Source organism: Labeo rohita, chromosome 2 (genome assembly GCF_022985175.1).
Source record: "Labeo rohita strain BAU-BD-2019 chromosome 2, IGBB_LRoh.1.0, whole genome shotgun sequence".
In the NCBI taxonomy this organism is placed as follows: Eukaryota; Metazoa; Chordata; class Actinopteri; order Cypriniformes; family Cyprinidae; genus Labeo; species Labeo rohita.
In genome coordinates, this window is record NC_066870.1 from 20,400,982 (window position 1) to 20,426,869 (window position 25,888).

Genomic DNA, 25,888 nt, shown 5'->3' on the forward strand with positions numbered 1-25,888 from the left:
GATGTATTCACACTTAATGCATCAAAACAGGTGTATTCAGAGCAGTAAACCAATTTGGATTTAAACCTCCATACAATGGAGCTTCATACTTGGATAACTACTAAATGCCTTGAGTTTGCTCAAAAGTGGTTTCATCTGTGAATTCATCCAACTCAAAGCAGCTAAATGAATGTAAAGTGAAGATTTTGCTTAGAAAGTATGCATTTTTATAGATTCACATGCAGCTGTTGCAGTTACACACCATTTGGTGGCGCTGACATACTTAAACTCTTTTGCATTAAACACCACAACATGAAAATTCTTTCATTATTTACTCACCCTCATGTTGTTCCAAACTCGTAAGACATTCATTCACCTTCGGAACTTTGAATAAAGTCTTTTTGTTTTCTTTTTGCACACAAAAAGTATTCTCATAGCTTCATAACATTGCGGTTAAACCACTGAGGTCACATGGATTATTTATCGTGTCAGTTGGGTTGCTGTCTATGCATGGTCAGAAAGCTCTCGGATTTAATCAAAAATATCTTAATTTGTGTTCTGAAGATGAATGGTCTTACTGGTTTGGAACGACATGAGGATGAGTAATTAATGACAGAATTTTCATTTTTAGGTGAACTATTCCTTTAAGATAATGTGTTGACAACCCTAATTCTAATATATGCAGCACACACTGTCCCATAGACCATGTGGGAAAAATCAATTATGTTCAGGTCTGTTCTCCTGCAGGAAATGTTGTGATGTTGTCTAACATCATAACATAGTCTGTGGGAGTGCCATTGTTGTACATCACTGTAGGCCAGTTGTTTTGACTGTAGGCCTGGGGATGCCCACTGCTTTCACAGCAGTGTAGTGGTCAGGTGTGACATTGAGGCCCAGCCAGCCGGGAGAGGTGCGGAACTCGAAGCAGAGCGAGTCACGGGGACTCCTGATTTGTTTATGCTCATTAAGCTCTGAGGTGGGAGGTGGGACACTCTCGGCAGGACAACAGGAAGGTAGATGCAGTATGGGAAGGTCAGGAAGACACATGGAAGTGAGCTAAAAATACTCTGAGAGCTCAAGTCAATCCGGTGATGGTAAAGAACTTAATAAGAGGGGAAAAGATTAAAGGGATAGTGAAAATTCTGTCATAATTTACTCATCCCTATGTTGTCCAAACCTGAACACTAAAGAAGATATTTTGGAAAACTTGGGTAACCAAACAGTTGCTGGAAGCCATTGATTTCCATAATATTTTTTTCCGTACTATAAAAATGAATCAAGACTTAAAAGGTCAGTTCACTTCCAGAATAAAAATATACTGATAATTTACTCACCTTCCCATGTCATCCAAGATGTTTATGTCTTTCTTTCTTCAGTCGAAAAGACATTACGTTTTTGAGGAAAACATTCCAGGATGTTTCTCCATATAGTGGACTTCAGTGGTGGCCAATGGGTTGAAGATCCAAATTGCAGTTTTAAAACAGCTACACGATCCCAGACGTTGTCTGGCGAAACGATCAGTAATTTTCTAAAAAAAATAAATAAATTGTGTACTTTTTAACCACAAATGCTCATCTTGCACTATCTCTGCAAGGACCTTTCCTGACCCCACCCCCTCTCTTTCCCTCACTTTGCTTTCTGTCATATCTATGCTGTCCTATAATATTAAAGGGCATAATAAAAAAAGAAAAAGGGCAAAATAATTTTTTTTTAAAAAACTTAAATGGGTAACACTGGGTCGTTACTTCCGCCTAAGTCACTTGTGACTACGTAATGTGTGAAGTTGAGCTAGTACAAGACGATCATTTGTTGTTAAAAAATGTGTATATACATAATTTTTTTTTGGAAAATGACGTTAGATAGATAAGGCCCTTATATGATAAGGCTGAAATCATGTAGAGCCTTTTGAAGCTGCACTGAAAGCTGCCTTCAGCCTGTTGGCCACCATTGAAGTCCACTATATGGAGAAACATCCTGTGATGTTTTCCTCAAAAACCCTAATTTCTTTTCGACGGAAAAAAAAAAAGATGACATAGTCTTGGGTGTCACAGGGCTGAGTAAATTATCTGGAAATATTTGTTTTCGGAAGTGAACTATTTATAACAGTTATAACTGTTCCTTTCCCTTTTTTTAACATTCCTGTTTTATTATGTTGTTGTTTGTTTTTGCTACAGAGTGCGAGTTGTGATCTCACACCACAGTTGAGTGTACAGCCTAACGCAGTGACTGAAACGAAGCCCAGAATTGTCACCTTCAAAATGCCTGATTCATCTCCACCTTCATTTCTGCAACACAGTCTCAAGTTAAAGTGTCCCAAACAGGGAAGGGGATCCGGCCCAAACAAGCCCCAGGATGAGGTAAATTTGTCTCTGTCCTCATCATATTGTAAACATGGGCGTGTGCTACACTTTATTCTTTAATCCTTATAACGTATTGTCTATATTTCTGTTCAGTATGCTTATGGAACTTGTTAATCGCATGTCTGGGCTTTTAAACCTCACATCAACTACATTTCACTGATATTTCATGGGCAAAAAAGCTACATTTTCAATGCATTATATATGACCAACATGAGAGAGATCTGCTTGGGGAACTTTTTTACCCTAATGTGAAACTTCTTATTGAAATTACTGTGTTTCACCCACACAGTTTTGGAGAGGAATGGTAAATGTGACCACATCTTTGGTCTGGGTAGTTGCCATATTTATTTTGATTGCAATGAAGGTTTTTTTGGATTGTATGTTCATGGATTATACTGTTAAAGGGATAGTTCACCCAAAAATGCTAATTTTGTCATTTATTACTCACCCTCATGTACTCTTGTAAACATGTGTCTGAAGACTGACACGGAAGAGATGAAATTGTTGAATAAAGTCGTTATTTTTGTTTTCTTTGAGCACAAAAAGTATTCTTATAGCTTCATAAAATTACGTTTGAACCACTGATGTCACATGGACTATTTTAATGATGTCCTTACTACCTTTCTGGGCCTTAAACGTGTCAGTTGCAAAGCTGTTTATGCAGGATCAGAAAACTCTTGGATTTCATCAAAAATATCTTAATTTGTGTTCTGAAGATGAACAAAGGTCTTACAGGTTTGGAACGACATGAGGGTGAGTAATTAATTTTTGGGTGAACTGTCTCTTTGACAGATGTTCAGCTAACAAAAGAGCTTTTTTTATTAGGCATTATTAGGCTTATAAAGACTGTAAATCTGTCCCTCCCAACTTGTTTTCATCAGCATAGAATTCTACCCTGACTAAGATCTGTAAGATCCATTGACCAGACTGTATGTCTGTCGCCTACAGCGTAATTTCTATTAGCGTAAAATTAAATATGGTGTCCACCCTCAAAAAGGTCTATTCTTTTGTTAGTCAATAGAGTCAAAAAAAACATTGCGGCATCTCGTCCGTATTGAAACATCAGCAGACGCCAGAAGGGCAAACTAAATTGGCCGTCTCGGCGTGCGCCTGGCGCTCGCTGCAGGTTGTTGTTCAGGGGCGAGGTATAGTCAGAGAGGGCCAGATGGGCAGTGCCCACTTGGTGCCAGGCAAACAGACGAGCAGTAGAGCAGGCAGAGGGGGGAGAGAATGGGCAAGGCTGCAGACCTGGTGTCAGTTGAAGGGCTTTCTTCATCAACCACTGGGGTCCATCTGAAAAACCTGCTGATGTCAGTAAGACCCATTCAGGTAGGTCAAATCCCCGCTCCCCTCCCAACTCCACCACTCACTGTCATGCCCGTCTACTCACCCTGGAAAGCTGATACGATCAGTGCAATTTACTGTGAAACAGCTTAACCCCTTTGTGAAAGTTAGTGCGGTTAATGACACGCTGTCCTGGTGCAGACGTTTCAAATAAAACTATCTTAAATGGGCAGGCAGTTTCATAAGATTGGCAGCTGCATTCTTCTGCCTTTGGTGTTTGTCTCCTTGGAAGCATCTTCCGTTTCTCATTGGTTGAAGTAGCTTCTAAAATGGTTCCGACGATGTCATCAAAAGTACAGTATGGCTGCTGGATGTACAGTAAATGCTCTTTCCTCTATATTTGTTTATGTTATTGAACTTTAGGTTTAGTTTGTTAACATTAGGCATTAGTCAGGGCAGTCGCCATGTATAATTATTTGACAGAAATGAAAACAAGGCTGTGAGGGATAGAAGTACAGTCCGTGTGTTCAGTGGATTTGTACAGTAGTTTAGTAACATAATAGGATTTCAGTAAGATAAAAAGTCTCTAATGGTTAATTGATTTAAAGAAACAAAATCTTACTGTCCCCCAACTTTTAAACAGTAGTGTACATTATACAGTTTTAATATAATATTAAAATAAAAAAAAATTACAAATGTAAAAATAAATAAATAAATAAAATATGAATTAAATAAATGTAAATAATAAATTAATTATTTAAAATATTAAATAGATTTTTACAATTCATTTCAAATCATGTTTATTTGTATACCGCTTTTCATTATACAAATCATTGCAAAGCAGCTTAAAATGGAAGAATGCTGTTTTTGTAACATGTGAAATATGATTTTCAAAAGACAAGTTGCTTTTTAATATAACACCCAAGTTTTTAGTTGTAGAGAAAGTAACAGTACATCCATCTAGATGCAAATTGTAATCAAAGAGAATTTGTGTACTATTTTTTGGCATTGAATACCTGTATAGTTTCATAAATGCTGTTAAAAAATGATGTTCATTATTGGTTCATGATACCTATGTTGAAGTTAACCTTTAACCTAATGTTACTGATATGCTTTTTCCCACCTTGCTTTAATTTGCACTTTAATTTGGATTTGAAGATCAGGGTAAATGTAACTTGAGGACTATATGTTAATGTTTTTACATAAAATATATTTTTCAGGTCAGTACTGAATAAAAATAACATGCATTGTGTATGATTGTTCTTATTTGGTAAAATAATTAGAAATTTACAGATTCTGCAAGGTGTATGTAAACTTGACCTCAACTGTATATTGTATATAAAAAAGCAGAGGGCCTAAGACAGATCCTTGTGGCACTTTGTACTTTACTGGCATTAAAAATTGATTTTCTTTATTGGTTCATGATACCTATGTTGATGAAATTAACTTTAGTGTTACTGCCATGCTTTTTTTCTTTGCTTTAATTTGCACCCATTATTTGAATTATTAACTATTAAATGAATAAGGGACAACATGTATATTGAAAATAGGAGAGGGCCTAAGACAGATTCTTGTGGCACTCCATACTTTACTGGCATTAATTGAAATTATTCCCCATTTAAATATATAAATTGACTGTATATTGAAAATAGCAGAGGGCCTAAAACAGATCCTTGTGGCACTCCACTCTGAAATCCTACCCGTATCGTTTTAAAAACGCTATTAAAAATTGATGTTCATTGTTGATTCATGATACCTATGTTGATAAAGTTAATTTTAATGTTACTGACATGTTTTTTTTCTTTTTTTCCTTGCCTTACTTTGCACCCATCATTTGAATTATTATCTATTGAATGAATAATAATTAACTGAGTTACAGCAACACAAAAACAGTAAGAAAGACAGGTAAGGAAAGAGGTAGAAGAGGTGAGACATGTGGCCACAAGTGAGATTAATGTGAAACAGAGAGACAGGGACAGAAACAGTAATACATTTGACCTAACAGTATGTGGCATCTTCTCTTCTAGTTTTCATTACTGACGTCTACTTTATCTGTTTTGAGAGCATGCCACAGAGTGCATTTTTGGCATTGATATGTAATTACTTGTAATGCACAATCCTCTCAGATGGCTGAGCAGGAAGTAGGAAGCTCTGAGGATGAAGTATTCCCCATAGTTCCCCATCCTGACTGCAGCCAATCACCTGCTGTTGCCTGGTCTGTTGATGTGCCTGTCTGCACAGTATGACTCTATCCCTGGTGTGCGCCGATCTAAAGGCTTGACGGGGTTGAGAGGCGTTCGGCTGTCATGTCGTGCATTACTGCACAGAGAGTGAGAGGTGATTGTTCACTCGCTGACACAGAGGCATCATAGCATTGCCTTGAGCAACGCTTGCACGGCAGTCATCTGAATCACAGGTTTTTTATGTGTTTTGCTCAGTGTGTGTGAGTGGGTGTGTTTTCATTCTTCCAGATTAAACAGTTTGCCTTTTTTCCTGTAGCTGTCACAGTGCATTATATTCGGTTAGCTGATATACTAATTGGCTAATGTTCATTTAATTCATTGAAAACATAACAAAGATTATGAAATAAAAGTAGAAATTACGTTATCACTTATTATCATTGCGTTATTGTTGCATAAGATGTTAATCATATTATTACTGGGATTTGTGTACTTTACCCTTTACCCTTTTCACTTGCCTCATCATTTTGTGAGTGGAATAGCCTTGGTGAGATATAAAGGCATAATGTTATCATTTTATTAAGGTCCACTAGAGGGCAGCCTTTGTTGACTTGTTGAGCTCTAGGTAAGGCTGAATGACAGTTTTGCTATGCCATAAAGTTTTTAAATTGAATGCATGTAGATATTTGATGGATTAATTTAAAACAACTAATTAAGACATTTTCATAATGTCAGGTTTGAACCTGGTCAAAGAGAAGTTTGAAAAGAAGTTTGAAGATTGACAGAAAAGAAGAAAGAAATATTATTGCAGTTTAAATGAGTGGTTTTCAATTTTAATATACTTTTATTATCGTTATCGTTATTACCTTTTATTATACTATTTATTCCTGTAATGCATCATTACTCCAGTCTTCAGTGTCACATGATCCTTCAGAAATCATTATCAATGTTGGAAACAGTTGCGCTGCTGAATTTTTTTTTTTTTCTTCTTTTGGAACCTATGATACTTTTTTCAGGATTCTTTGATGAAAAACATTTATTTATTTGTAAAAATTTAAACTACAGTTCAAAGTTTGGGGTCATTACTTTTTTTTTTTTTTTCAAGAAATTAATACTTTTTATACATTATATTATATTATTTATTATTTATGTTAAATTGATAAAAAGTGATAGTAAAGACATTGTTAGAAAAGATTTCTATTTTGAATAAATGCAGTTCTTTTTAACTTTTTATTCATTAAAGAATCACAAAAAAAATATCACAAGTTCCAAAAAAAATTAAGCATCACAGCTATTTCCAACACTGATAATAAATCAGCATATTAGAATGAATTCTGAAGGATCGTGTGATACTGAAGTAATTATTTCCATCACAGAAATAAATTGTATTTTAAAGTATATTAAAATAGAAAACTGTTATGTGTAATAATATTTTTAAATATTACTTATAACTGTAATTTTGATCAAATAAATGGAACTTTGATGAGCACAAGAGACTTCTTGGAAAAAATATTTTCAAAAATCTGACTGATCCCAAACTTTTGAACGGCAGTGTATGTTAAAGACATTTTAATAACTTTCACTCTAATCAAAGAGTAATATCTAATATGTGGTTTAAATTGGTGTCTATATATAGTAAGTAGTATAATTCATACACAAACTTCAGTAAGAAATTATTTTTTAAAGTCTATTTGATCAAAAATTCTGTAAAAACAGAAATATTGTTAAATATTACAGATTAAAATAACTTTTCTAGTTTAATACATTTTAATAATATATTGATTAAAATATATTTTGTAATTTGTTCCTGGGATGGCCAAGCTGAATGTTCACTTTTCAGTGTCACATGATTTTTCAGAAATCATTTTAATATGCTTATTTAGTGCTCAAGTAATACATTTTTGTCAGGATTCTTGGATTATTAGAAATTAGAATTCAGCATTAGCATTTATTATAAATCTCTTTTTTGATCAATTTAATGGATCCTTGCTGAATAAAATTATTCATTTCTTATGGATTTTTTTTTTTATTGACCTTAAACTTTTCAAACTTTTTCTCCTATGTTTTGGGTTTTGGAGTAGCCTTTGTTTTTAGCTTTCACTTGGTTCAATTCACTGTAGATGCGATCAATGAAACAATCAGCGTGTGATTCATTTAGCAACATCCGTGGTGACAGGATGGGATCTACACAAAAGTCATTTCCAAGTATTTGTTAAACGTTAGGATCTATGCCACCCACAGCGTCCTGCAGTGACCAAACAGCTACCTGGAATGTTAAAGCGAGCGGCTATTACATGCAACATTGCTTCTCAGTGGCCTCTAATGAGCTGGCGGTTTTATGATGTCACAAGCATTACAGAAACACCACTGACCCTGACAGCCAGCAGGCCCACTGTCACCCTATAAAAATGGACCGAGAACGCTACTGGAACGTGATAATGGGCACCAGCCCGGCATCATTACTTTTTAATGAGTGTCCCTCAGGGGTCATACCTTTGATCTGACCTTTATAACCTTCTTTTGACACAGGTGGCTGTCGGGGGAAACCAACGCAGTGCTTTCATGTAAGTAGACGCCAACGTTCCCAGCATGTTCCTGGTTTATTCATATTTGTTTATGTGGTATTTGGTACCGTATAGCATGATGCTTAAGCTCTGTTTTTTCCCTTTTGTCTCGGCTATTATAGACCCTTCAGTTCCGGCCCGAGAACAGAGTCTGTTCCTGCTCAAACCAATGTCAGCTTCATAGTAAGATTGAACCACTGAGTTTCTTGGAGATCAAGCCCTATGCTGAGTAGAAAATTGTCAGTGTTCTCACAGGTTTGGCAAGATTTTTGTTATGATGCAATATTTGCCTTTTTTGTGATTGTTGAAGACAGTGGTTTGGCAGCTGTTTGCATTTTGCACCTTGGTTTCCATTAAATACCTACTCTACTTGCATGGTCCTGCTTGGTTGTTCATGTTATTTAGCAAGAAACACTTCAGTTTTTTTTTGATCTTTGATATGTTGACACTTTATTTTGAGTCACTTTTATACAGTTACTCCTAAAGATATATTATTCCCCATAAATGCTTTTCACAAAAGTTTTGTGTCTGTGGAATGTGCAGATAAAAATGGGTTATAAAAACAAAAAGGTGATGATAATAGCCTGTTAGAAACTGCCGGTAGTGTTTTAAAGGAGAAATTCACTTGCGGAACAAAAAAATACAGTTAGTTTACTCAACCACTTGTCATCAAATATGCTCATGTCTTTCTTTAAAAAATGATAATTTATATACTTTTTAACCTCAAATGCTCATCTTGTCTAGCTCTACGTGAACTCTGTGTATTCCGGCTCATAACAGTTAGGCGATTTTGAAGTTGGAGGAGAAAATGAGACAGGATTTTTTTGACATACCCTAACTGTATTAAACCGGAATACAAAGAGTTCACACAGAGCTAGACAAGAGGTTAAAAAGTATATAAATTTTCATTTTCTTTAGAAAATAACCAGTCGTTTCACTAGATAAGTCCCTTCTAATTTAGAGCTCTTTAAAGCTGCATTTAAACTGCATTTTGGAAGTTCAAACTCGCGGGCACCATAGAAGTCCACTATATGGAGGGAAATCCTGAAATGTTTTCCTCAAAAAACATAATTTCTTTACGACTGAAGAAAAAGAGACATGGAGATCTTGAATGACAAGTGGGTGAGTAAATTATTTGTAAATTTTTGTTCTGGAAGTGAACTACTCCTTTAATAAGCATTAAAGTTATAGTTCACACAAAAAATAAAAGAATTCTGTCAATATTTACCCTCAGGTAGTTTCAAACCTTTAAGAATTTCTTTCTTCTGCTGAACATAAAAGAAGATATTTTGAAGAGTGTGGGCAACTAAATATTTGTTAGTCCCCATTGACTTCAATAGTAGGAAAAATTCTATGGAAGTCGGTAGGGACCATCAAATGTTTACTTACCCATATTCTTCAAAATATCTTTTGTGTGTGTGTGTTTGTGACGAAAGAAATTCATACAGGCTTGGGCTTGGAACAACTTGGGTGAGTACATAATGACAGATTTATGTTTTTAGGGAACGTTCACGCCTAAATTTAAATTTTCTGATAATTTACTTACCCCTACATCATCCAAGATTTTCAGTCGAAAAAAAGAAGGTTTTTGAGGAAAACATTCCAGGATTTTTCTCCATTTAGTGATCATCCAAAAAATAAAAGTCTTATCTAGCAAAACGATTAGTCATTTTCTAGAACAAAAAAAAATACAAATATATATTCGTTTTAAACAACAATGCTCATGTTGCACTAGCTCTGTGATGTGTGTCCATGTAATTTTCTCCTTCAACTTCAAAATCGTACAACATCATTGTATCGTACAACAGTTTTACCTTTTGTAAAGGGCATCGGTACTTCCGCCTACATCACGGGTGACCTTTCCGATGTGACTATGTAATGCGTTAAGTCGTAGACTATAGGAGCTAGTGTGAGATGAGCATTTGTGGTTAAAAAGTATATACATTTTAATTTTTTTTTTTTCAGAAAATCACCAATTGTTTTGCTAGATAAGACCCTTATTCCTAGAATGGGATCATGTAGAACCCTTTGAAGCTGCATTGAAACTGCAGTTTAGACCTTCAACCTGCTGATCCCCATTGAAGTCCACTATATAGAGAAAAATCCTGGAATGTTTTCCTCAAAAACCTTAATTTCTTTTCGACTGAAGAAAAAAAGCTATGAACATCTTGGATGACATACGGGTGAGTAAATTATCAGGACATTTTATTTCAGGAGTGACTAATCATATTCCCCCAACATTATTAGGTAAACTGCATTTGACACAAGCACTTACTGACTGACTTCAAATATCAAATGTTTCCCTCATCTATCTGACAAAAGTCTGCCTAGGCTACATGGTTTTATTCATGCAGATGTCCAGCACCATCTAGTGGCCAATTTGCGGGATCCTTTTCAGTTAATTAATAAATTGGGCTGTATTTTATTGTATTTTTTTATTTCACAATTTAAATTTTAGTTTTGATTTTTAATAGTCATGTTTCATGAGCTGTGTGTTCTGTGTATTATTCATTGATTGCTGTGAATTCATGTTTAATCCTATGTCTTAGATGATTTAATAATTCACCATTTTTAACCAATTCAAACAGTTGATTTCAACCACTGATGGAGATGTCGATTTAACTCCCCCCCCAAAAAAGACGAATACCTTCCATCTCGAATCACACAGACCACTGAAAGAGTATGTGGTTCACTGCTTCTTAGATACAACAAGAGCGCCTCGTCTATTGTGCTTCGTCTTTTGCTTGCAACAGACGTTTCATTCTGAAATATTTTCCAAGACGCTAACGTCTTGTGTTAGGGAATGTCAACATTTGCAGAGAGTGGCCCTGCTCTAATCCGGCAGACTGTGGGATAGAGAGAGGATTAGGGGCTAGTTTGTTTTCCTGGTCCCCTGGAATGTTCCTTTAGCAGTGCTTTTGTACCTGGGCCGGGCCCAAGGTCATCCCTCTGTCTCCACGCAGCTCCTTTTGTGTCTTCCAGCAAGTCTCAACCACACAGAGTCAACACCGCTCCCTCCTCAAAAGCCGAATGTGAGTGGAATTTCAATCCTTGTCGCAACACTCTTTAAATGTTACTTACTTTTCTCATTAAGCAATTTGAGTCCCCCTCCCCACCAGCAACCAATGTTGTGTTTGACTAAAATGTTGAGGGGGAAAAAGATCAGCATACCAGTGTATCTCCCAACCTGTCTGCATCATTCATCGCAGGTTTTGTGCCTGGTGTCTGATTGAAGTCTGATGGATTAACTGACTCAGGTGGGCAGTGTTTTTGAGCTAGTCACTGCTTGAACTTGTGCCAAAGTTGAGCTTCGTTGCTTTCAATTATGTTAGAGCTTTATGTCAATGAGCCTTTCCACGTCTTTACATAAGCTCTTGTAGAATGACTTGAATGGTCTTTGAATCATCATTTCCATTCCTTTTAGTACTGCGCCAATACTTGCAGTTAAAACTCTGGTGTTTTTTTCTTTACAAGACCTTTTAGTGGCTATTTTCTACATGAAACAGACTGTTCGGGTCTTTCAGGAATCACGTTGGGCTTGACTACCGGGAAACTATAAAATTATTGATTTTTATATTCGGTGCTCCCCTAACATCTGTCAGGCCAACTGCCATGGGAATGCACTAATAATCATGTCAAAGGTTACATAGGAACATTTTAATTAACTTCTTTATGCTTGTAATGCACCGGGTTCTGTTTTTATTTTAGCTACCAATCTAATTTTTAATTACCAAGCTGCTTTTCATATAGTGATTGAGTAAATATTTAATGTAGTTATACTTCATGTTGACAGGATGTTGGATTTAAAAATTAAAAAAGATTGAAACATGGGCATTTTAAACCTAAGGATGATCTTTTTCTGTTTCTATTGGATTTTAGGAAAAAAAAAAAAAAAAAAAAAAAAAGCTGTGTGGAGCACACAGTGTGACAGAGCCATAAAGAGCCAGTAGATGTCGCACTACATCAGCTGGCAGATACTCTTACTGTAGATATTAAAATAGCATCATCAAGTATAATAGACATTAAAAGCATTATCAAGAATAAAAGGCATATTTTGTTGTGCTATCTAATGTAGGATATTGTGTACTATAAAGCATCGGAACGGGAATGCAAATTATTTGAAACTGGTGATCAGGGTTTCAATTTTTGAATAGACATTTAGCAATAGCTTTTTTTATATATTCAGTGTAATAGCCATTGTATGGGTCAAAATGATCGATTTTTCTTTCATGACAAAAATCATTAGGAGATCATGTTCCTTGAAGATATGTTTCACATTTTCAACCGTAAATATATTAAAACTAGCTAAGAACTTCATTTGGTCAACTTTAAAGGCGATTTTCTCAATATGTTGATTTTTTTTTTTTTTGCACCCTCGGACTCCACATTTTCAAATAGTTGTATCTCGGCCAAAAATGGTCCTATCCTAACAAACCGTACATCAATGGAAAGCTTATGCATTCAGCTTTCAGATGTAAAAAATTAAAAAATTGACCCCTATGACTGGTTTTGTGGTGCAGGGTCATATTTTTACTAGTTATGCTGTTGCTAATTCTAGTCCAACTTTAAAATTGTCTTTACGGTTTTTAAAACGTATAAAATACGCAATTTATGGAAAGTACTGTCTTTAATTACCATTTTATTAAATATGTATGCTGCGTATTACATGTAAAAAAAATAAAATAAAATAAAATCTTTCCTTTAAATTTCCGTTAAAACTCGACTCCTGAAAGTCATCGAATAATTTGCACACTGCGTACCATGAATTTATTTTGAGTACTTTTGTCAAGAAATGTACATTTAAACAAAAAGTGTTAGTGTAGTGAATACACAAACGCTGAAACAGTGGTCAAAACAATGACACTTGACATAGTCGACATAATGACATGAACAGTTCGTTGATACATCGCAACTGTTTAAATAATAAACTTAACACGCTTCCGTACTTTGCACTATTTCAAATAACGAAATATGATTCTGGAAATACTTTTAGATCCGTCAAAAATCTAATATACAAATCTGTGTATAAAAATATAATTTTTGAGCGCCATCCTATGCTTATCCAATAAAATAGAACAGTCGGTTGCACACTGTACAGCCCTGTAAATTCACTGCTTTCTCTTATTTCGTATAATTTCTTGTAGGTTTCACAAAATCGGTCAGTCACATCATGCTTGAATCGGTGTGTACGTTTCCAGAGACAGATGATCCAATACAAATAAATTATTCAATGAACACTTTAAGGCTTTTCTTACAGAAAATAAAGATACATTTGAGTCTGATGCCCATAGTGTAGCTGCAGTCTCAACTTAAGTGTGAAATCCCGAGTGGATGGAAAGCGTCTCTGTCCAGCAGCCAAGAGCCGATGTGAAACAGCATATTTGAGTACCAGTGGATGCCGTCCTCCTGAAAAGTGACGTTTGAATCACGAGCCGGGGAAAGCCACGTCATCAGCTTGTGACTTAACCTGACCGGTGCGAAAGCCCAGTGTGCCCATTTGTGGCTCTCAATAACCGCGTAACACGAAGCCAGCACCTGATCCACTATTATGGTTCCATGAGCGGTGACTGGCGCGTAAGAGCCCTCGTGTTCTTCAGTGTAAATCCTCTTCACTGTAACGCTCTTGAGGGTCTTGCTCGTACCCTCCGACACTAAAACCGTATCTCCAAGCTTCACGTTGCTGGCAAATGTCGCTGTTATACCAGAACTAGCTGAGGCGTTTCCAACGAAGACGAGATGCGCGGCTGTGAGGGTGAGCTTTGTGAAAGGCTCTGACGTCTCGATGACGATGAACTGCCTTTTCGTTGTCGGATCGTGGTCCATGAACATAATGAAGTCGCTTAATAAGACATTTCCCTCCTCGTCCGCAGCTAACACCCGGTCGCCCACTTTAAGATCTTTGACGGGTTTCCTCCTCCCGTCTGCGAGTGTCACCGTACCAGATCCGGGAAAGCATCCCCCGGATTTAGCAGCGACTGAATTTTCTGAGATAAAAACAGATAGACGACTTAGGCGGACGTTTATAAAGCACTCTGCAAAAAATCGATGCATTGACACAGGTTTTGACATGATGGTGCTGACATGGAAATGAGCCAAACTCGTGTAGAGACTGTAAAGAAGCAAGTGGTGAAACGCTTGTCTGGCCATTCTGGCTCCTGAATTAACACAAACTGATCAGACATTGTCATTTAAATTGAGCCTACAGACTTCGCTTTTCCCTGATCCCTTTAGTTTTGTTTAGCTGTTTGCACAGGTGCAGAGATCCCAACGTGCCAACTGGCGCACATATTTAATGCATTTAACTCTTCTTGTAATGGTATTTCATTAGATTTCAGTTATTTCAATACCAGCTGCTTTTGGTTAGAAAAGCTTTCATTTCTTAGAGTGTTAACAATAGCTCTTTTCCCTTTTTTCATATCCACAAATTATCCACTTGATAGCACCATTTGAAGTGTTGCCATAAGATCCCAAAATAACTCTAAAGTAGTGCCGGGCAACGATTAATCACGATTAATCACATTCAAAATAGAAGTTTTTGTTTGTTATATATGTTTGTGTACTGTGTATATTTATTATGTATAGATAAAGACACACACATACAGTATATATATTGAAAATATTTACATGTATAGATTTATATTCATGTAATTGATATTATATATAAACATATTTAATATGTATACATAACATATTTGTCTTAAATATATTCATGCATGTGTGCATGTTATTTTAGATGCGATTAATCGTTGCCCAGCACTACTAAAGACTGTCAAAAAAAAAACGTTTTGAGGCACCTGAAATAGGAATTTTCTTGACAGGATGAGTGAGGTGCCAAGAGGTTCTCCAATTTGGCAACCTGAAACCCCTCAGTAGGCCAATCTTTTTACAATGTAAGCTTTTTGCTTATTTTCTTGGATGCTTCTCAAATAATGCACATTAACCCATAAATAGAGCTTTAAGCCGTTATAGTGATAACATTGCGCTCACCTGCTTTGACAGAGCAGTGTATATGGGCTTTGGATTCGTAATAGACCCAGTCGAATCCTGCCTCCACTGCAAGTCTAGATAGCATCCCATACTTGCTTTTATCCCTGTCTGAGGTAGTTATGTCCACCGCCCGTCCCTCGTAGTGTAAAGATTCTTCGAAATGGTGACCATCCTCATCCCAGCCTTCGGTGACGCGCAGTTTCACACCCGGCCACTGGTTCATGACGGATATCGCCAACGAATTTAACTTGTCCTTACATCGCTGAAGGAGTGAAAGAGACAGGTTGTCAGTATTTACAACACAGATCTTCCTTTTAAAGTGTGGAAGATTACTGAACGTTCAGATTTTTTAAAATAAGGCATGCGTAAAAGGTCTGTCGGTCCTCCTCTCCAAGTAATTTCAGAAGTTTGAGAATCTGCATCAGCAAACGATTGTTGAAGTGACGTTCATAGTGTTTCTGTTTTTTAAACACGCTTGCATAATGCTAAATATAAGCTTCCCATAAAGACTATCGATGTCATCATTTGAGAAGCAGATTGAGTCTATCGCAATATAACAACACGGTGTTATAGCCGCAGCCTCTACATCACTAAAGTTCACTGAGTTTGTGCGTAAAAGATGTGTGCGCTGGGGAAATCGTTTGTTGCCATAGGTCAAGAGCGCAGACTCCAGACCTACCGATCGATAACCGAGAGGAGTAAATAGAGCTGAAAATTCAAGTTCTTTCTCTCAGCCTGTGCGGCAGCAATCAATTACAGAGACGTTCCCACCAATGATTCGCTTAACTGCTGATGTTGCTTTAATTAAATGTCGGTGTATTTTATGGCGCTGTGAACATGTGCTATTATTTTATTGTACAAGGGCTAGTTGCTTAATTTGGTGCTAGACATTGAGAGGGAAACGTGTCTCATATTACACTGTTGTCTGGCTTCAAATAATTCTCTTAAAGCACCGTGATTAGAGAAAGCAGTCGAGCAGCTGATTGGAATAAACGCGCTCACCACGGGAGCCGGTCATATCCAGTACTAGACGCGCAAAATCAGTGGCAAAAATCACTTGTGACCCACATTTTCCATTAAGTACACAATAAAAGCAGGTCATGAGATCTGTTCATATAAAGAAACGCAGATGTGATCTTCAGGAAGCGTATTAATTAATAGGGCACACCAGAAAAAAATATATTACGCAATGCTTACGATGTCTGGAGGCGGGCTGTTTCGTGTATTTAATTATGTTATTAACTGTCAAAGTTCTGTTTGCAGAACAGAAAAACTTATGCTCAGCACATGCTTTAAACCACTAACACTAAATTACGCAACAGTGCCAATTTTGCACTAATGACAGAGATATAAAATTCGAATGAGCACTCAGTGGTAATTTTGATTTAAATTAAACGGAATGTTATGATTATTGGAGAAACTAAAAAGGTCTGTCTGATAAGAATATCACTATAGCTCAGGTGTTTGATAAAAATGTCATACGTGAACTGCAGTTCCAACAGTTTTCCAACAGTTAAAGTTACCGCGCACTGTCAATGTCACCAAAGTGCCCGGAAACCTATATAAATGTTCCGTCACACGTTTTTACAGCTTTGTCCAATATGAGATTCTATTGGAGTTGCAATGAAAACTTATATTTTCTAGTTATTAAAAAAAAATCTATGTTCTGTGCTGGCGCGTTAAAGAAACCAGAAATCAACATACTGATCTAATGTACCTATAACGCAGCCTCACTCTTTTTTCATTATTGTCAATTTACCAACAATCATAGGAAACTCGAAAACCTTTTACAGCAAAAATAAGCATCCATTAAAAGCAGTGTAAGTCTGGGCAATTACGCACGCATGGGGTCCATACCTTGGTCATCAGTCTGTCAGCGTTAGTGTTTTCCTCGTCTTTAAAGATGATATCGGGATTATAATTCGGAATCAGCTCTTTAAATCTCTCTGAATTCCTTGTGATTTTGCCTTCGTATTTGCCGCTGGCCCCAAGCGTTTTCTCGGCAACGTTGGGAATGAATTGCTTGTAAGCCAGCGGGGTTAATTTCTTTGGGTGTCTTCGTTTTCCATAACCTCTACCAGGACCACAGGCTAATCCACAAGGCGTCAGAAGCAGGCTGATAAAACACAGAAAAGCAATTTGCTTCAGATGCAGCCTTACGTCCATGACGTTAAATGATCGCTTCGGATCTTTAAAGTTTAGTCTCTCACAGGGTCTTCTCGCGCGTACCGGATGGATGCTACCCAACGACCACTACCGAAGCAGGTGCAATAACGACCGCTCTCGATAGCCACTGACTGAGCACATTGGAGGCTGGCTGTCACAGCTAAGTGGGAGACGAAAGAGCGACTTAGTTTGACGGGAGGTAGGGTCAGACGCTTATGAGTAGAGGCAGTCTACCCATATGAATTACAGAGCAAATCTATGGCAGGGGGAGGGAGTCTATTGACTCGACGGAGTGCCGTCCAACTATGATGCCATCCAAGCAAAGACGGTCTCCATACCTCCCCTCATTTCTGCAGAAATGACACAAACGTATTCTCACGTTGCCATGGTAAACGCGAGTTTACTGGCTTTCGTAGGAATGGAAAATATACGAGCAGGTACGATTATCAGAAGCAGTTTCAAATAAGCAGAATGGTTATGAAAACGATATTCTAAAGAAACAAAAATATGTGGTATAGCAGAATTGCATTATTTCAGATCAGCCCTATAAATGGTTTTAGTTTACCCTTTTCAACAGATACGTACAATACCAGTCAAATGATTTTTAATGTTTTTTAATGTTTCAGAAGTCTCTTCTGCTCTCCAAGCCTACATTTATTTGATCCAAAGTACAGCAAAAACAGTTCAATTCTAAAATATTTTTACTATTTAAAATGTTTTCTATATGAATATATTTTAAAATCTAATTTATTCCTGTTCAAAACTACATTTTCAGTATCATTACTCCAGTCTTCAGTGTCACATGATCCTTCAGAAATCAGCTGATTTGCTGATTAATATACTGATTTGCTCTTTAAGAAACATTTTTATTGTTATTATCAATATTTAGAATCAAGTGCATTTTTTCAGGATTCTTTGATGAGTAGAAAGATTAGATCAGCATTTATCTGAAATTAAAAAAAAAAAAAATGTAACATTATACACTATACCATTCAAAAGCTTGGAGTCAGTAAAAAAAATTGTTTATTTTTTGGGGGAAACAAATTATGAAAATTGATACTTTTATTTAGCAAGGATGCTTTAAATTGATCAAAAGTGATTATAAAGACTTTTATAATGTTACAAAAGATTTCTTCTGAACTTCCTATTCATCAAAGAAACCTGAAAAAAAAAAATCCACTCAGCTGTTTTCAACATCATAAATCAGATTATTAGAATGATTTCTGAAGGATCATGTGACTGGAGTAATGAGGCTAAAATTCAGTTTTTAAATCACAGAAATAAATTACATTTTAAAATATATTGAAACAGAAAACAGTTATTTTAAATAGTAAAAATACTTTTTTTTTCTGTACTTTAGATTAAATAAATGCAGGCTTGGTGAGCAGAAGAAACTCCATAAAAAACATTAAAATCTTACTGTTCAAAAACTTTTGACTGGTAGTGTATTTCATGAGGTTAATATGCCACATTGGACAATATTTTGTAATTAAAATAAGTCCTTAGATTTTTTAAATGAAACATGAAATGACTTCTTGTATCCTTGTGCTGCCATGTCAATTCCTTCCCAATGACTGCTTTTCTTCAGAAAACAGTCAGAAACTTCTCTTCAAGACTGGTGTAGACCTCATGAAGTCTCAGCACAGTGGACTGCAAGTTGTTAACAGAAGCACAGGACTCATACAACAGCATCTGTTGTATCCTTTATACAGATCCTTTATCTGTTTGTCTTTGGTAGGGAATAATTAGGGCATCCAAAGCCATTCATTTCTATTAGTTAGTGTTTAGATCCAGTGTGATAACATCTGAAAAATTAGGTTTAATTACCCACTCCTTCTATTTGATCTTTTGTCGTCATGCACTAAAACCTTATCAAAAGAGGTCCACGTCATATTATTAATAGAAAATGTTGTTGTAAAGTAAAAGTTGGCATTGTCAAGATGATTGTAATGCATGTTCAGTTGCTGAAAACTTTCCTGCATGTTGAATGTTTATATTCACTGTTGTTAGTGCTGATTCAGTAAGTATCTCCCCATCTCAATCTGATCTCATTTGAGGGTTTTTTGTTTTGTGGAGGGGGTGTTTTGGTAGGCAAAATGAATGAATGGTGCATCTCTGAATTATAACACCTACCTGGTTTGGACTTTCAAGGGCTTCTGAAAATTGGCATGTGAGTGAGCAAAAACTCACCCTCTTGCCACTCTATGCTTTGACCCACAGATGACTCGCTTACACTTGGAAACACTAAATCTGACCCACTCTTCTTAGAATTAATTTGCTAGACTGTTTATTTACGAAGCTTTCGAGCACATATTTATACACCATTTTATGTCTTCATTTGCTGAAAAAAAAATCTGTTTAGGTAATATGAATATGTAGCTATACACTAATAGTTCATCAGAGATATATGTTTATAAGGATTTGTTTAAGGATTCATCGGATGCCCATTTTTCACAAGTTGATATGATTCTTTAGGGTCTTAATGAAAAGTCTATAATATACTTTGGTTAAAAATTCTCAATAGTAGTATAAAACAACACCCTTTTTACCTTGCCAAAATCAGCTCTGCAAAATTCATCCTGTTCTGGTTCGAGGCTGCTTTAAATGTTAATGAGCTCTGCTCGCCCCGCCCCTCTTTTCTCTCTGTGGAGTGACGAGCCTGTTTACTTTAGCTGCGTTTAGTCGCTAAACTTGCTAACTAGCACGTTATTAGGAAAGGAGGTTGCGAAGATTCATAAAAAACCCTTATACTCACTTCTGCTGTAAGTGAAGCTGGATCACGAATGATTCACGCGAACATAGATGGATATATGTAGATTGGGAGGCGCATTCCATTCACAAACAAACGTAATCTACTGCATCTTCAGCGGCTCAGATGTCGGGAGTAAATGACGACCACTATGTTCATTATTATCACATCCAGCAACAATCGCTCAATCTGAGATATTCTTGTCTTTTTTTTTAAAGTGTCCCATGATCAAATGAAATGGCCATTTAATCTCTTTAATCAAAAATCATTAGCAGTATATTAAATAAAATAAAAAAAACTTTCATAAACTTTTTATAAACTCAAAATGAGATAAAAGAAAATCAATTTGTTGAATATCCAGTGCTGCACAGCCATACACAGACTTCATTGTCCTCTTCTTGCAAAATATATGGTCCCGCAATCACTCTTAAAAGGATGAGGTGACCTTAACTCAACAAAAGCTCAATTTGTTAGATGAAACCATTCGTGCTTTTGATTTAGATGGGATGATGGTGGAAAAGGACGTCCTTACATCATTTGGCTGTCCTGGCAACCAACGCTGTCAATCCTGACAGTTCTGAGTGAGACATGCTTTAATAAGACATGAGGGTTATGCTCTTCAAAGTTAGGACTGAAATCTCAGCTTCCTTTTAAAAAGACAAACTTTAGACTTACAATATGTACAGACCAGTAAAGCTAGTTTAATAAATTAGACAGTATTTTGAAACAGCAGTGTTAGTTCCCCCTTGTGTCAGAATTTTAAGTAAACATTGGATTAAATTAATTAAATTTCTGCTTTTTGTGGGATTTCATTTATAGTGAAATATGATGGCGGTGTATGTGTATATGCTATATGTATACAACCATATTAATTGTTTTGCACCTTTCTGTCATTACAGCATACTCGGATTAAACAAGAGCAAGAATTAAAATAATAACTGTCGAAATCATCATTACTGCGTATTCAACCCTTCTAACCTTTGAAAATGCAGGAATTCAAAGGAAAACTTTATCTGTGCATCGGTTGTAGTTGTTTGATGGTTTATGTGAATGCTCAGTGCCGACCATCCATCTGGTCAGGTCTGAAAGGCATGCTTGACGCATTCTTTTTAGTCCTTTAAAATACCTGTGGACAGATGGGTCACTGGACCAGTTAAGCTGTTTCAGATAGGTATGGTTTATTCTAGTCAGAAGCCAAAAGGCCATTCGCATCCACAGGAAATACCTGGCTTTACTAATGGGAGGCCTCCTTTTTAAGTTTTGACGGACCCTTGTAAATGTTATGGCCTTCCAATATCTGGTGGTGAGACTTGTGGTGGTTTCTGACAATGGTTGCAGGGAGCCCTTGAATGTGTAGCGCAATGCAGATCTCATAGTGATCTGAGATTTTTATCCTCATTTTGTAGGACCTTTGCATGAGATCTAACTTTACAAGTATCTGTTGCACTTTTTTAAATTATATAATCTGTAAACATTCAGTATTTACCACATTCAAATAAACACTCCACTGAGTCAGTCCTTAACATTAGGAAGGTCATTGTGTTTGCAAAAACAGTAAAATTGTAAATTATTTTTGCTATTTAAAACAACAGTTTTATATTTGAATATATTTCAAAATGTAATTTATTCTTGTGATTTCAAAGCTGAATTTTTAGTCACATGATCCTTCAGAAATCATTCTAATATTGATTTGCTGCTCAAAAAATTGTATTATTATTATTACTATTTTGAAAACAGCTAAATAGAATTTTGTCAGGTTTCTTTGATGAACAGAAAGTTCAGAAGAGCAGCATTTATCTGAAATAGAAATCTTTTGTAACATTATAAATGTTTTTATCATCACTTTTGACCATTTTAAAGCATCCTTGCTAAATAAAAGTATTAATTTCCATAAAAAATTAAAAAATTATATGTACTGACTCCAAGCTTTTAAATGGTTTAGTGTATAATGTTACAAAAGCTATTTATTTTAGATAAATGCTGATCATTGGATCTTTCTGTTCATCAAAGAATCCTGAAAAATGTACTCAACTGTTTTAAATATTGATAATAATAATAATAAAAATGTTTTTGAACAGCAAATCAGCATATTAGAATGATTTCTGAAGGATCATGTGACATTGAAGACTGGAGTAATAATGCTGAAAGTTTGGCTTTGATCACAGGAATAAATTAGTTATTTTAAATAGTAAAAATATTTCAACATTTTTCTGTTTTTGCTGTATTTTTGATCAAATAAATACACGCTTGGTAAGCAGAAGAGACTTCTTTAAAAAAAAAAATAAAACATTAAAAATCGTAAAAAGCTTGATCTGAATTACTGACCTATAGCTAAGATAAAAATCCCTGTTATCCTTGTGAATATAACTATAGCTGTCTGAGATGAACTAATGAGTTCCTAATGAGTGTTTTCATCTAGAATGGAATGTTTGTAGAACAGAAGCACTGAAACTTCTGTTCTGTTGGTGAATCAGCATACATACAATATCAATTCATTTGTTCACCTGGCACGCAGACTCACTGTTCTTCCCTGCCAAAGCGGGTCTCACCACTAATGAACGCTCTGATGCCAATAAAGCCCTCTAATTCACTCATCTTTCTACCAGCATCGCTCTGGTGACTCAGTCACATAAAGTACGGATGGACAGAGATGCCCTGGAACTGCTGCATTATACTGCCATTTAGGCCATCTTGGCCTAAATTAGATTTGCCCTGTTTTCTTTGCTTAGCTTTTGTTAACTCACTTTATTTGTGTGATTTCATAAGAACACCTGAATAATAACAATGAGATATGTTTGTATGATTGGCACGAACTACGAGATCTTCTTTTTTTGTGTAATTAAATGTTCCTACATGAAGAAAGAAGTCACACCTCCTCCTGTTTTTATCCTTTCATGGTTTATTAAATGAAGAACACAATCAAATACTAATAGGATTGAGGTGCTACCTGAGAATTTCCTCTCCCACCCCTCAGGCCTGAGGTTCCTGAAGTTGAGGTTTGCACAGGAAAGCAGTTACCATATTCACATGTCTCCGTAATTGAGAACGCTGCTTGGCAGCCCATAGTGGCCTTTTAGACAAATGTGTCCAATACTACCTAATTAGTTGGTGAGACATTGGGCAATCTATACTTAGAATGTGAAAACCTCAAGAAACAGTAGGCCTCTCTGCCGCAAATTTTGCCGTTTCTCATTCAACAATGAACAGAGGTTTTGTTCCACTAGATATGCTGTCGCTCCCTTCCTGCAATAATTATGAGGACCTTTTAATAAATAAACTTGACCGGTGTCCTTCACGTTGAGTACGTACTGTGTATAGCACTTGCTTTCAGACATTCCTTTGCTATATGAAATGGAGACACGGAGGTGATCTTGCTAGAATCGGTCTGTGGTAAAGTCACGGAAAAGTTTCATTGTTGTTCCATGATTTTTTTTTTTAATACCTTGTTTTCTTTCACAGAGCAGGAGAGAAATAGATGGGTGAGTAAATATGGTGGTAGGTTTCTTTTATAGAAGAGCTGACTTTCCATTAGCTGCAATTTTTATCAATCAGTACCTCGGGTGTGGAGTGGATCAATGGTCTGTCGCTATGGCAACCGGCACAAAGTGATGGGTAATTCCACAAGGTGAGGGGAAGGATCCTGTGAGGTGGCGAAGACAGACAGGATCGATAAGGCCCAAGATAATGAGTGTGAATGCTCAATCCTGCCAGCCCTCAGTCCTGCCTCTCTCAGGATAGCTGCTCCAAATCCGGTAGACAAATAAAAGTTGATCAGTTAATTATTGATATTTATTGTTTTAAGCATTTTACAATTGTATGTCCTTATATATACCATATATATCCCAGATAGCACATGTACGTCTGCAAGATGTCTGTTAAAGATCACTTGATCTGGAAAGCATCTGGCAGACATCTGTAAGATGTTTTACATACATTCTAAATCATAAACATCCTAAAGACATCTAATAGATGTCTATTTCACATCCAATAGGAAATGTCCTATAGATGTATTGCAGATGAGCAAACAATCTGAAAAAATATGTCTTCCAAATGTAAATGCAGACATCAAATGGACATCTCCATGATGTATGTCTGCTATCAGAGATACTGTATATATCAGGCTCTTATGCTCACCAAGTCTGCATTTATTTGATCAAAATATAATAAAATAATATTGTGAGATAGGGCTGGGTTTTGACACAAATTTCACATTTCGATTTGATTCGATTCAAAAGCTGGTCCTTTGCTGGTTTTTGCCGGTCATGTTGCTGGTCAAGGACCAGCATAAACCAGCAAAGGACCAGCTTAAACCAGCATCAAAACCTACCTAACCAGCATCCCAGCATCAAAACATACCTACCAGCATATGCTGTTTTTTTCACCAGGGAATGTTCCATTCATTAACTGAAAACAGGCTAGAATAATCGAGTATTGGGGTTCAAGAATCGTTGTCATTTCGGAAAAATGAGAATCGATTAAAATCAATAAATCAATATTTTTACCCAGCCCTATATTATTACATTTTAAAACAGTTGTTTCTAATTAATTTACATGCAAAATGTAAATAGAAACGTGCGAGTTGGTATTGGTAAATCCAGTTTGCTAGAATTAGAAGGATGCATGTACATGTTTCGGGTTGAAAAACTGTTTTCTGTGTACGTTTGTACTTTTGGCGTAGAAAATGAGCTACAGATCTCCTGACCTCTCCAGATTAATACGGTGTTTTCAGTCTAATTACAAGCAACAATGAAAGAAGATTACAACTGGAGAAGGAATGCTAGAAATTCTCCCGTGTGAGGTTAAACCAATGTGTTAAGCTGTTGCGGTGTGATACTTTTAGTTTTTTACCCCGTTTGTGATTTTAGTTGAGGTTTGCTACCAAAGATGTCATGCTAAATTTTCTAGTCCCATTTGGTTTGACTGAACTGTATATCACAAGCTTACAGTTTAGATATTCACCTCATGTTTGTGTCGTACATAACTTAAATAAATCACAGAAACATGCATTTAAGATATCTTTAAATGGCAGGAAACATAAATTGAATCATCTGACATTTTCTGGGTTAAACCAGTATCTGCAGTCATGCTTGTTACAATATGACTGTATCATCATTATTCATAGGTTAATGTTAAATAAAACCCATCCTTTCCTTTCCTTTTGGAACATGGAGATCTCACACAGAGTCATCCACCACAACTGAAGCCATGTCGAGTCTTGCCTTTGTCTATCTGGGTCAGATGCCAGAATTGTAACCTTAAAAAATTACTACCTTAAGAAAAAAAGAGGGAGAGTTAAAAAGTCAAGAGACGATTTTTTTTTTTTGCCGCCATGACTGAATTCACTAGCTCATGTTTACTACTGAACTGATTATTTTATTGTTGGAGGGCCCTGGAGGGCCTCAGGAAACTTCTAGGGGGCTGCAGGATGACTTAAAAATATTTAAATTAATAGATTATTATATTTTAAATGTTAGAAACAATTGGCTTTGTCATAATTACCACAAAGTATCTTATATATCCTATAATTGGTGATATTATGTTATGTTGCACAATACCACAATACCAATTGGAGTCAAGAAAGTTGTGAGACTTATATGGTTATGTAAGAGATCACTTTTC

At 36.2% G+C, this 25,888-nt stretch overlaps 2 protein-coding genes across 12 annotated transcripts in view; one reads left to right on the forward strand and one right to left on the reverse strand.

The window, feature by feature from the left end:
* rbm33b (RNA binding motif protein 33b) overlaps positions 1-8,720 on the forward strand; it is a 37,490-nt gene extending 28,770 nt beyond the window's left edge. For all 10 annotated transcript variants that reach the window (XM_051096418.1, XM_051096393.1, XM_051096384.1 and 7 more), the window contains 3 exons: positions 2,154-2,336; positions 8,333-8,367; positions 8,490-8,720. In XM_051096418.1, coding sequence (XP_050952375.1) covers positions 2,154-2,336; positions 8,333-8,367; positions 8,490-8,568 — 297 coding nt within the window. In that variant the 3' untranslated portion in view covers positions 8,569-8,720. The remainder of the gene's footprint in view (positions 1-2,153; positions 2,337-8,332; positions 8,368-8,489) is intronic.
* Positions 8,721-13,125: 4,405 nt separating this feature from the next.
* On the reverse strand, positions 13,126-17,948 carry shhb (sonic hedgehog signaling molecule b). 2 transcript variants are annotated; one of them, XM_051126045.1, is made up of 3 exons: positions 17,212-17,948; positions 15,355-15,616; positions 13,126-14,351 (listed from the first exon to the last, which is right to left on the reverse strand). In XM_051126045.1, exons 1-3 carry the CDS (start codon positions 17,518-17,520, stop codon positions 13,672-13,674), a joined length of 1,251 nt encoding a protein of 416 aa, XP_050982002.1. In that variant the 5' UTR covers positions 17,521-17,948; the 3' UTR covers positions 13,126-13,671. The 2 variants fall into 2 exon arrangements, with proteins under 2 accessions (XP_050982002.1, XP_050981996.1); XM_051126039.1 differs by having other exon boundaries at positions 17,197-17,948.
* Positions 17,949-25,888: the final 7,940 nt, after the last annotated feature.

Bases quoted from the DNA above. Each gene is read 5' to 3' on its own strand.
- shhb (XM_051126039.1), bottom strand. From the start codon at position 17,520: ATGGACGTAAGGCTGCATCTGAAGCAAATTGCTTTTCTGTGTTTTATC. The intron at 15,617-17,196 runs GTGCGTAATTGC...TCACTCCTTCAG, and splicing joins CCAAGGTATGGACCCCATGC to CGATGTAAGGACAAGTTAAA. The intron at 14,352-15,354 runs GTGAGCGCAATG...TTTTTATCTCAG, and splicing joins ACACTGCTCTGTCAAAGCAG to AAAATTCAGTCGCTGCTAAA.